This window comes from Heterocephalus glaber, unplaced genomic scaffold, assembly GCF_053883595.1.
Source record: "Heterocephalus glaber isolate CG9 unplaced genomic scaffold, H.glaber_assembly_v1.0 deba00001569, whole genome shotgun sequence".
NCBI classification, from domain to species: Eukaryota; Metazoa; Chordata; class Mammalia; order Rodentia; family Bathyergidae; genus Heterocephalus; species Heterocephalus glaber.
The window spans coordinates 1,715,071-1,727,557 of record NW_028258354.1 but is presented as its reverse complement, the minus strand read 5'-3'; the positions used below and the strand labels follow the sequence as shown (position 1 = coordinate 1,727,557).

The window sequence follows — 12,487 nt, the reverse complement described above, 5'->3', positions numbered from 1 at the left end:
GCAGTATTTGTCTCTCCTTGAAGGTAGAGTTAAGGTAGAACTTAACATGGCCTGCATAATTTGATCTTAAACTTTCCTTACACCTTTGATGAATGAAGGAGGCAGGGCTAAGTCTTGCAGTCCATTCTAGGAAAGGCTTTTTACTAATCAGTGGAATGGATGGGTGCTGCTTAGTTTTTGAGATTGGGACATAGCTATCTTTGATATTGTAGTCTTGTTTAAAGTCTTAGCCTTGGACTTTTTTTTGCCTTCTCTATTTTCTTTCTTTCTTATTTATTTATTTATTTATTTATTTATTTATTTATTTATTTATTTTTGGTACTGGGAATCAAACTCGGCCTAGTGCTTGCCAGGCAGGCATTATGCCACTGAGCTACATCCCGGGCCCATTCTATTTTGATTTTTAAATGTATTCCTATGTTTTTGTAGGTTAACCTGGATAAGCTAAAGGAAAGAGCACAAAGATTTGGTTTGAATGTTTCTTCAATCTCTAGAAAGGTAATGTAGATTGGATGAATGTGCTGTTTTTGCAATACTAGAACAGCTTGGGGGATTGTCATAGATTGGAAATAACACTCCTGGGAACATGGTTGGCTACTCAGCACTTCATTTCTCATAGTCTTTTGAATACTTGGCTCACCTTCTCTGACTGTTAATTACATTATAGGAACTGTTTCACAAGCTAATTATTTTGTTCTTTAGTGCTTTCACCCAGGCCATTAAAGCATGGTCTATTTTTCTCTTGGTTAAGAAGTTGAATACAATGTTAAAACTTATTATCTGCCGCCTGCCCCGCAAGTGCAAGGACCTGAGTTCGATCCCTGGTACCAAAAAAACCCTGCAAAAACCCACAACTTATTACATATACTTTAACTTCTGATAATAGGTATAGGCATAAGGAAAATTAGATAAGAAGGCAATCCTGTCTTTAGGTCAGTGGTGCCTAGAAACAGTTTGGAGTTAGGTAGAACAAACATAAGAAAAGTGTTTCAGTCTTTCTGGCCCTGTGCTAATTCATAGGAGCAAAATTTTTTTTTTTTTAACTTCATTTTGAGGTGATCAGTTCTTCATTGATGCCTTCAGCATTTTGCTAAGCACATTGAAGAAAATTATAAGATTTGTCCTGTTTGCCTAGAACATGTGATCTCAATCTTTGTTTTTTGAGAATGTGAGCATATTTCTTGGTTGTTGAAATAGTGGCAGGGCATTTGAAACAGGAACCTGTCATTTAAAAAAAAAACACATTTGGGCCTGGGGATTTAGCTCAGTGGTTCCAGCGCCTGCCTTGCAAGTGCAAGGTCCTGAGTTCAATCCCTAGTACCAAAAAAACAAAAAACACATTAGCTGGGCATGGTGGCACATACCTGTAATCCCAGCATTTGGGAGGCTGAGGCAGGAGGATCACCATGAGTCTGAGATACATAGTGAGGTCAGGGCCAGCCTGAACTACATAGTGAGATACTCTCTCAAAACAACCCCAAAAAAGAACAACACTGCATTGCCCAGATTCTGTTGCAAAGGTGTTAATTTAAGAAACAACTTAGAGCCCCAGGGTTGTAGCTCAGTGGCATTGCGCCTGCCTGGCAAGTGCAAGGGCCTGAGTTCGATCCTCGGTGCTGAAAAAAAAAAAAAAAGGAAGAAACAACCTAGAAATCTCAATGCTTCACAACGATGGCATGCATTCTCTGTCACGGGTCTGCAGGTCAGCTTGGGCAGTACTCTTTAAGCTGTGGGTTATGTCCAAGACTTCTCTGTCTCTCATTCTACAGTGGAGTTTTGAGGAACGTCAATTATTCAAGGTCTTTTCTTATAGTGGAGGGTAGAACCTTTTCAAGGGACCATCAGAAATACATGAGAACTTTGATTTCCAACAGCTGATACACCGTCACTTCTGCCAACACTCTCTTGGCCCCTTGAAGAAAATCACATTGCAAATTTAGCGTCAGTGGTGTCCTGATGAATACTCCTCCATTCTGGACCCAAAAGTCTAAAATCAGGTTATTAACAGAACAACAATGTCTCTGAAGGCTCACTAGAGGAGACCTGCCTTCTTCCATCTCTGGTGGCTTGAGTTTGTGTTTTGGTTGTGGCAGCATGTCTCCAGTGTCTGCCTCCAACTTCACATAATTTCTGACATTAGTGTGGAATCCTTTAGAAAGCTGTTGGGAGAAAAATCTCAACATTGGTTATATTTTTGGCTTAGGGAAAAAAAAAAGTGCTAAATCATTCGTGGTGCCACTGTGGAACATAGAACCTTGCACACAGCTGTGCTCTTTCTTTCCGTTAGGTTACATTTTTTTGAGTGGGTGCTGTGGATCCAACCAGGGCCTTGAACATTCCAGGCAAACACTTTGCCACTGAGCTATATCTCTAATCCTAGGTTACATTTGTAATGGTTTACTCAGAATATGCTCTGAGGTCTATGCACCTAGCATCTTGCTAAGAAGACCATTGGTGTTCAGTAGAAATATTTGCTGGTTTATGTGAAATTAGAGAAAAAAAAATTGAGTGGGGGGGTAAGGCAGAGTACATGATTTTTTTTTTTTTTTTGCTACATGTATTCTCTGTAATCAAAGGATTGCTCAATGAATTTTAAGTACATAAAAGGCACTGATTTTTAAATGTATTTTAAGATATATTTGAGTTTACAACCGTAAAACTACCATCCGCATTAAGATATTGAATAGAAATCTAACACATGAATGCCACATAAAGTCTCTTAAATGTGAAATATCTTATAGTTATTTCTGCCTAATAAAAATTTTGCTTTCCATTTCTATGACCTAGAGTTTCTCTTACCTTGATTTTATTTATTTATTTATTTTGGTGTTTTGGTTTGTTTTTGGTACTGGGGATCGAACTCGGGTCCTTGCGCTTGTGCAGCAGGCAGCGAAACCACTGAGCTAAATCCCTGGGCCTTTATTTTGGTGTTTTGAGACAGGGTCTCACAATATAGTTCAGGCTGGCCTTGAACTCACTGTGTAGCCCAGGCTGTCCTCAAACTTACGGCAATCCTCCTGCCTCACCTTCCCAAGTGCTAGGATTATGGGCATGTGCCACCATGCCTAGTAGTGGCTGATTTTTTTTTTTTTTAAGATGCCACAATCTCCTCGTCTCCTCTAGATATTTTGTTGTTGGGTTTTTTTGTTTGTTTTTTTGTTTTTTTGTACTGGGGATCGAACTTAGGACCTTGCGCTGGCGAGGCAGGCGGCGGAACCACTGAGCTAGATCCCCAGCCCTCCTCTAGATATTTTGGATTGACAGTTTGCACATATTACAGATGTGAGGAAATTGAGGATCTGCTGTTCTAGGCTGAGTTTTTCATGACTGCTCAGCTTTCAGTTCCATTAGTATACTATACACATTAGGCACTACACAGAAACTTAAAGAAATCTGGTTTTCCATATTCACCACTCCCCCATTATCTTTCCCTTTTCTCCTGCCCAGTACAAATCTGTTCATGTTTCTAGTCAGCTCTCAGTGAATAGGATCCTATTGGTTTAGGATAATGAGAAGTGACAGGACAAAGAATGGCACTGGCGTTTATAGACATTTTTTACGGAAGAGGCTGTAAATTGTCCCCTCCAACTCTTTGGACTATTTGAGGATGGAATGGCATGCTTTTTCTCATGTAAGGCTCATGGTGACTGTGGGCTAAGAAACCTCTTATCCTCTCAAGCAAAACAAAACCCAGATAAATAAGATCTGCCTGGTTGGTTCTGATTGATCACCAGCTTCGTTTTCAACCAAGTTTTGTGCTTGACTGGTTGGGTTGTGGTGTTTTTGTTTGTTTTTTTTTTCTCCTCTCTCAGTTTTCCATGCCTCCCAAGAAAAGTTAGTGTTTGAGTCAGTTCTTTTGGTGAAGGACAGGATTTGGCCTGGCACATAGGAAACTCATCTTTAAAAGGAATGAGAATTGGATAGAGGAAATGAAGATGGTAAACCAGCTAAATTGATAAATGCTGATTGAAAGATACTAGTTTTGGTAAAAACTAAATATAGGCTTAGAGTTGTAGTGTTAACTGATGTAGCTCATTTGAGTATATCGTTTTATGTTTTTTAAAAATTAGCATACTTGGAAAGAGGAAATTTGATTTTTTTTTTTTTGAACTGGGGATTGAACTGGCGACCTTGCGTTTGTGAGGCAGGTGGCAGAACCACTGAACTAAATCCCTGGCCCCAGAAACTTGATATTTTGGGCAATTATAGGAAATCCATCTAGGTAGGTGGATTAAAAAAAAACTAGCCCAGGCACTTCACACACTATAGTGTGGTTGATACCCTTTCTCCCTTCTCAGGAATGCACAGGGCAGTGGTGGCGAACCTGTGGCACACATATGCTGCAGAATGTCATTGAAAGCTCTAAAAGGTTCACCATCACTGGTATAGGGCATTTGTTACTGATTCTTGATTAGTAATAGAAGATATAAGCATCTTGTATCCTGTTGACCTTCGTATTTCTTTCTTTTTTTCTTTACTGAGTACTACCAGGTTTTTCCTAAACTTGCAGTGCTTTATATAAGTAACTGTCTTAATAAATCTTAAGGCCTATACACCCTAAAAAGGCTACTTTTCTTTGGTTTGTGATTTTTGCCTGTTTTCTTCCTCGATGAGTATGGTCTGTGTAATACAGTATTAGAATATAAAAAGGTTGAAAATAAATTTATCTTTCCACCAGCCGGCCAGCTGTTTCTTGTTGAGTTGCAGCGATAATTTTTATGAGCCTTTTTGGTTTTTTTTGGTACCGGGGATCAAACTCGGGTCCTTGCGCATACGAGGCAAGCGGCAGAACCACTGAGCTAAATCCCCGACCGCCCTCCCCCCCCTTTTTTTTTTTGAGATAGGTCTCACTATGTAGTTCAGGTCTTGAACTCATTGTGTAGCCCAGCTGGCCTTGAACTCAACGCGATCCTCCTGCCTCAGCCTCCCAAACGCTGAGATTATAGACGTGGGCTACTATGCCTGGCTTGAGCCTTTTGTATTACATCTTCATTTATTGAATTGGTTGGAGATGAACTCTCAGAGTGAGAGATAGTCTGCCTTATTTATGAAGAGCTTATCACTGATACATGTTGTGATACCAAAAAAGAAGCTGGGTAAAGTCACTTGTAAACACAGGAAAGCACCTGTATCTTCATCATACAAATTTCACTGTGGCTAACTGATGGTAGCCTCGTTTCAATATATGCCCCTATAGAAGGCCTTTTTGATTTTATATTGATTCTCTTTTACCATCTGAGATAAAGAACAGTTTTGGTTTTTCCTCTCCTTTAGCACTGAATTTGGTGTAGAGGTTAGCCATTGAAATGTGGTTGAAAAGAATTAAGCTCATACTTGGATTTCCAAGTTAGTCACCAGCCTTCTCAGGTGGTACACAATTAGGTTTAGTTGAGTATGTATGTACAAACCTTTACAAAAAAGAACTGTGGGATCATGCATAGGAGGACATTGCCAGCATGGAATTTAAGAGTCAGAGGAACTGTAAGCCCAAGCTATGGTGAGGAGTTTGGTAGAATTTTTTTTTTTTTGGTACTGGGGATTGAACTTGGGACCTTGTGCTTGCAAGGCAGGCGCTGGAACCACTGAGCTAAATCTTCGGCCCCAGGTAGAATATTTTTAAAGGGGATAATGGTAGAAGAATTAGATCCCAAAATAAATTGGAAAAATAGCCTGTTGAGTAGGTTTGGGTTCTTTCCAGAAATACTCAAGCAGGAGTGCCTTGGCCAAGGGCAAATCTTAATTCTTCATTATCCTTTCTCATGGGGCCACATGGAACCAAAATAGTAGAATTGTAGGTGGAGGGAAAATGTCACTGTAGGCCCCACTAGTTGTTGTATCTGATTGACAAGGACTTTGGGGAGGATTCCCCCCCCACCTTGTTCCATATTGTTAGTTTTTTCAAAAATGCTTCTTGCTCATGAGAAATTTTGTTCTTGTAACTTGGATTAACCAGCAAAAAGAGATAATTGCTTATATACAAAGTGTCTTCAACTTAAAATGGTTTGACCAAATAATTTTTGACTTGGTGACACTGCAAAAGCAGTACATATTCAGTAGAAACAGTACTTCACATTTTGAAGTTTGGTCTTTTCTCCATCATAAAATGGGAAGCATCTATATACAGTAGAAATACGTAACAGTTGAGAGTAGTTGTCATAGAGGATGAATTTTAGGAAGATAAAAGGCCAGTCTTCAGGATTTCTTGAGTAGTATTTCTCAGAACATTTTAAGACTCCACAAAATTTTAACTTCTTTAAATTTCTAATTCACAATACTTTGAAAATAAGTATTTAGTATTTTCATGAAGGTACACACAATGTATAATTTTATTTGGTTTTTTTTCTTCTCTTCTTCCTCCTCTTTAAGATAAAAATATACACTACTTTCCTTCCATGGGCCCAATGGAATAAACCTTAAGGGAGTGAAGAAGGAGCTGTTTAAAGAGCAAACAATAGAGGAAACTCTCTGACCTCAGTTTATCCTGTCATCTGGTTCTTCATTTGTCCCTGCTAAGGAACAGAAGTTGTCTTTTGTCTGTAACACAAATACATCTTCACCTCCCTCTTTTCCCACTCCCCCCTCCACCCACTCTTCTCACTCCCTTCTATTATGGTTCCAATCAATGATGTCATTATGTGCACCATTCAACTGCTGTTGAACCACTTGGCTACAGGAATTTGGAAGAGCAAAGGGGCAGAATGGAATTTTTCTCTTCTGCCCAGGGCTCTTGAAAATGCATTCTGATTGTAACTAGAGAAATAGGAGTGGAGTTTTTCTTTGCTTAGGTTCTCCTTCTACTCTCCCACTATGCCCTAATCCACAGACACATTTTCACCTAGTTGTGTAAGAGGAAAAATAATTGGACAAGAAATGTTAAGGGTATAAATTGAAAACTTTAAGAGGAAAGGTTTTTAAAATGTGGGATGCAAAGTGAAATATTTGATACTGTATCACCATTCACGGCTGGTGTTTTGCCCTGTTTACTGGATATTCCAGGAGTTTCTGATAGAGGGATAGACTTGCCTCTATCAGGGAAAGTAGATGCTTGAAACCACTGTGCTCTTGTCCCGTTTGATGTTATTTTTTACTGATTTCATTTATTCAGTTTGATCCCAAAGAATAACAGGTAAGAAAATTTGTAGTTAAAAGGTAACTTTTCCCCTGCTCATTTCCCTACTTCCATTAGTATCTTTGCATTCATTCTTTTTGAGCCAGAATCGGTGACTTTGATTTAAAAAAAGAAAAAGTTTTATACCTCTCTGTGATCGGACTTTGCCCCAAGAATAACAGCCTGGAAAAAGAGGGGAATGTTACATTTCTTTTACTTTTAAATACCTTTGGTTGTTTTTGCCAGTTGAATTCTTGGGGTAAGATCATTTCCTGAGTGAGATGTTTCTTTTTTGTTTCATGTTTTTATGAAAAGAAAAGCCAAACACAAACACATGACAATCAGAAAATATAGTGAATTGAAAATAGTGTTTGAATATAGTGTTTGAACTTTTTAAAATTATAATAAATGAGCCAGGTATGGTGGTGCATGCCTGTAATAACACCATTTGGGAGGCTGAGAAAGGAGAATTGCCATGTTGAAGTTCAAGGGCAGTTTGAACTACATAGGGAGGGAGACCCTGCCTCAAAAAACAAAATAAAAAAAGATTACAGTAAAAGATGCATTTCTATTAATCCTCCTAAAAATACTCCCCCTCACTTTTAACACACTTATCCTATTGTTCTTGCCACTTTGTGAAGCAGTTCTGGAAGTCTTCTTTCTTGAGTGTCTTTACAAGGTGTGATTCAATCCCTGGTACTGGGTGTGTGGGGGGGGACGAAAAACAAGGTTTGATCAAGAATATTGGTGAATGGTGCTGTGGAACGCCATGCAACAGAAAGGCAGGCCCATAAAAACATAGTGTGTCCTCATTTATCATATTCACTGGATCTGGTACTGTGTAACCTCTAGTTCTTTCCTAAAGTCAAAATGACCGAAAGTTAAACATTTAAAATTGATTCAGGACATTAAAGCAGTCATAATAGTACAACTAAAGAGATGAACTGCTTCACAAAGTGGCAAGAATGATGGGCTAGCCAGACATGGTGGCGCATGCCTGTAATTCCAGCACTTGGGAGGCTAAGGCAGGAGGATCACCATGAGTTCAAGGCCATCCTGAACTAAATCGTGAGACCCTGTCTCAAAAAGAAAAAAAAAAAGAATGATGGAATAAATATGTTTGAAGCAAGGGGAATATTTTGAGGGGGATTGATGGCACTGTGTATTTTACTGTGTTCTTTAGGCATTCACCATATTTTTCGATTACACCATGTATAATGTATAGCCACCACATTTTACAATTCAGTAATATATATATGTGTGTGTATGTGTGTGTGTGTGTATATATATATATTTTTTTTTTTTTTTTTTTTTTTTTTTTTTCCCCGTACCGGGGATCAAACTCAGGACCTTGCACTTGTGAGGCAGGCACGGTGCCACTGAGCTAAATCCCCAGCCCTCAGTAGTGTATTTTTTAATCTAAATGCACACCGTATTTTTTTATCATGCCTGGTAAGGTGAATTATTTTTTTAAAGTACATTATATCTGGCTGATTATGTAGTTTGGGTATAATATTGGTGTTACCATTAGTTGACCTCACCATTTTTTTTTTTTTTTTTTTTTTGGTACCGGGGATCGAACTCAGGTTCTTGTGGTTGCAGGGCAGGTGGCAGAACCAATTCACTAAATCCCCAGCCCCTTGACCTGGCCTTTCTAAGTGGAACGGTATCTACTCCCAGATGCTCCCCAGCTGTGGTGAAATGTGAGCTAATTTTCTGAATCTAATTACAGTATAATCATCCTAACCTGTGTATGAAAGAAAGAAAATGGTGTGGGCTGTTTTTTGTTTTTGTGGGAGTTTTTGGTGTTCGTATTACTAGTCTTTTGGTAGAGAATTTTCTTGTTCAAAGACTCCTCATGATGTGAGAACTGTAGTAGCACTTAAGATACATGTTAGTACTTGAGAGTAATAGTGTTCTTTAAGTTGACATTGATAAAAAAGGTGACATGTACATATGGTCTTGATACAAGTATGATTTACTAATTATATTTCAGTTGATTTTTTTTTTTTTTTTTTGGCGGTACCAGGGATCGAACTTGGGACTTTGCGCTTGTGAGGCAGGTGGTGGAACTATTGAGCTAAATCCTGGCCCTTAGAATCTGTTTTTAAATATTCCTGGTGAAAATACTTTTCCCAGTGGTTATTCTAAACTTCTGATTGCTCAGGTAACTGTCCTTTGCTTTCTCATTCTCTGTATATTTTTGGCTAAAACAGCATTTACCTCCACTCAAAAGTTTTAGCTTCCCTCTGTTGACTTCTTGACATTTCTACCAAGCTCTGCATCGCTTAGCCTTTTTTTTAAAAAAAAAAAAAAAAAAAAAAAAGCAGCATCTTCCTGGCTTTTAAGGGAGGGAGGTGGAGACTTTTAAGAGAAACTTTGTTTCAGGGGCCTCAAGTGTGAAGCCTTCATTTCCTCCACCTGCTTTGCTTTGTCCTACAATCAGCTAGAGGAAGACCGAGACACCCTCCTCTGAGGTTGAAGGGGGTAGATAGGGTGGCAAAAGAGCTGGATTTGGATGAGAGAAAGAAAAAGGGATAGGAGATAGTATGGCAGCTAGTGTTCGATTCTGGGCTTCAAGTCCTGTGAAAATAGGAAGAAATACTATTCATGATAGTCTTTAATTCTGACATACCTTTAGAGCGCCTAGCATGTTTCTGGCACTAGAAAATTTATTCTTACCTCACAGTTGGAAGTCGCTGAGCGTAGGTAAGATGGTTATACTGGGGAGTTGTTATGTGTAGGTGTGTTGAGTGTCACAGTGTCTTCACCATGTTTTTGCTAAGGCAGCATACTATGCTAGTCTTGTCCATCACTTCAGTCTGACCAAGCTGTATGTGTTGGATTTGGGGACCACCCCGTGTTCTGTGATCTGGCTGGCATAAAGCCTTGGAAGTAAACAAGTTCAGATGGACTTTAGAAACTGGGGTAGCACGTGACAACTGTGTATATATTTAAGCATTGAAATGTTTCTGAGAGAAAAGACATCACTTGTTGTCGTTTACCCTGTGAGTATAAAACAGGAAATTTACTTACCCTGGAGTGTTTCATGACCTTTACCTCTGGGAAGTCAAAGCCATGCTGTCATTAATCTACCATCCCGGAAAGCCTCCAGGCTCAGCTTTTCATCCTGCCTTCAGTCACCTGAATCCGTGAGATTCAGGAAAGTTCCTGGTGAGGTAGGCTCCCTCTTTTCCTTTTTGCCTCACTACCTTACATCCCTTTGGAAAATCAGGTTGGTTTGAGAACTCTTAACATCTTAGTGTGGTAAGTCATTTGTAAAAGACAGTTATTTGTTACACACTGTGACCTCTTCTATTGCTACAAGGAAAGGACTTCTGAAGAAAAAATTGGTTGCCGTACTGAGCTTCCCTGAAAGCCCCTTTCTACCTATAAGGATAGCTCTGCCTCGGTTCTTTTTTTTTTTTTTAATAGCACAATTTTTTTTTTGTACCGGGGATTGAACTTGAGACCTTGTGCCTGCAAGGCAGGCAGTGGAACCACTGAGCTAAATCTCCGGCTCTGTCTCGGTTCTTTAGATTGGAATTTCTGTTTCTTGTACATAGTGTAAGAGAAATGATAGATGAGTTTATTACACCAATCAGGAACAGTGCCCAACTTGGTTAATTCTTTGGTCTCCTCAGAGAATAGTGAGGATATTTCTTGAGGCTCCTGAATATTTGGTTTGGATTCTTGGGAATTACTGAGTTTAAATGGCCTAACTATGCTAGGGTTATACTTTGGGTCACTGTTTTGTTTCTCCTTTTTATGATCCAGAGTGGCATTAGTAATAAGATTGAAGAAGTTGAATGCTTGCTTTGAACATGGAGCCAATGGGGTGTTAATTATATCAAATTGGACTCCTTTTGGCAGAGCAAATAGGCACAGCACAGTCCAGGAACCATACTCTTTATTGTATTCAGGGTAAAATTTGTAAGTTTTTAATTTGAATCTTGAAGATACAAGTTGAGTTTGGAAACAAAGCTAGAACTCTGTTTTGGGTAGAGATACTGATATTGGTACTCTGCTGGAAAAGAAACAATCACTTTAGAAAACATCTGTGGTACTCAGCTGCCAATTGTTGCAGCTGATCTTCTACTTGAAGCTTAATTCCTGGCTACAGGGTGTATGTCATAGAAACCATGACCAAGAGGCCTTGATTTAAATGTCTAGTTTAATTTGAGTACCTCCTTTTTTTCCTTCTCACGGGATTGAGATATTTTAAGGTAAATCTCATTATATTTGGCATAAGCTCTTAAGGGACCATCAGCAATCCTGTAACACTGTACTTTGTCTTGCTAAGCGTCTAGCTTTGGTTTTGCTATTTGATCTCTCTGAATCTCATATTTCTTTCTCTCTCATGTCAACACTTCTGGTCTCTTTTCTAATAAAAATATTTTCAAAAATCACTTGTGACCAAAGACAGATCACACATTTAGCCTTAAACTTTATATATGCCCACTTTGGCAGCACATATACCAAAATTGGCCTTAAACTTTAGCAGCCAGTAGGATGAGTTGAAGCACAGTTGCACAGAAATTTACAGAGTTTACAAGGTAGAAAGAAACTAACAGGTTGCTTATGTGAAAAGCGCAACTATTTTGGGTCTAGGAACCAGAAAGAAAGATTTGCCATGGTCCTCATAATTTGGTAATGGAAGGAACAACATCACACATCTTTACCAGTAACTCAGTAGTGAATTTATAAGCCTTATGAGGTTAAGGGTCTTTATCTTGTTTATCTCTATATTCCCCATGTCCAAAATAGCACCTGACCCAAAGTAGACACTTGGTTGATAATTTGAAAGACTAGTAAATAAATCAAATAATTTTATGGTTTCAGAGTTGTTGAAAATGTTGATTGAAATTGATGGCACAGAAGTCAGTGAAACTAGTTCTTTAGAGGCCTTTGGAGTACCTGAGATTGGATCTACAAAGATAAAGACAGGATCCCTGCTCAGTCCTCCTAGATATATTACCTTATGTAGATATCGGGTCTTTTTTTGTACCTTAATGTGGCTGTCATTAATCATTAGGATGATGAAATCAGTAAAGCCTGGCAGCCTAGATTTTCCAGGTTCTGGGAAGAGATGATAGCTAGTAGTACTTGATGGAGAAAACTGTGGTTTGGTTCTGTTGCTACTCTGCTATACCTTCAATTTTAGCTCTAAACCTGGTCTTCTGTCCAAATGCTCATTTCCCTTGCAGTTAGTTTCCTTGTTGACCTGGTTATGTATCCTATTCTTACCATCGTTTGGTATTTCACCTCTTATGCAGAGGAATGAATAGCAGTTACTTTCAGAATTTTGTTGATGGTCTCAGACTTGAACATTTCAAGGACCAGAAGGAATGTGGCAATAAAACTATTAGCTAACATCTG

At 38.9% G+C, this 12,487-nt stretch overlaps 1 protein-coding gene across 2 annotated transcripts in view; it reads left to right on the top strand.

Annotated features, from left to right (window-relative positions):
• The window catches only part of Sarnp (SAP domain containing ribonucleoprotein), a 59,211-nt gene that overhangs the window by 28,284 nt on the left and 18,440 nt on the right, over positions 1 to 12,487 (top strand). For both annotated transcript variants that reach the window (XR_002388270.2, XM_004861397.4), the window contains exon 9: positions 430 to 498. Coding sequence is in view for 1 of the 2 variants with exons in the window: in XM_004861397.4 (XP_004861454.2) it covers positions 430 to 498 (69 nt within the window). In the remaining variant the exon portion in view is untranslated. The remainder of the gene's footprint in view (positions 1 to 429; positions 499 to 12,487) is intronic.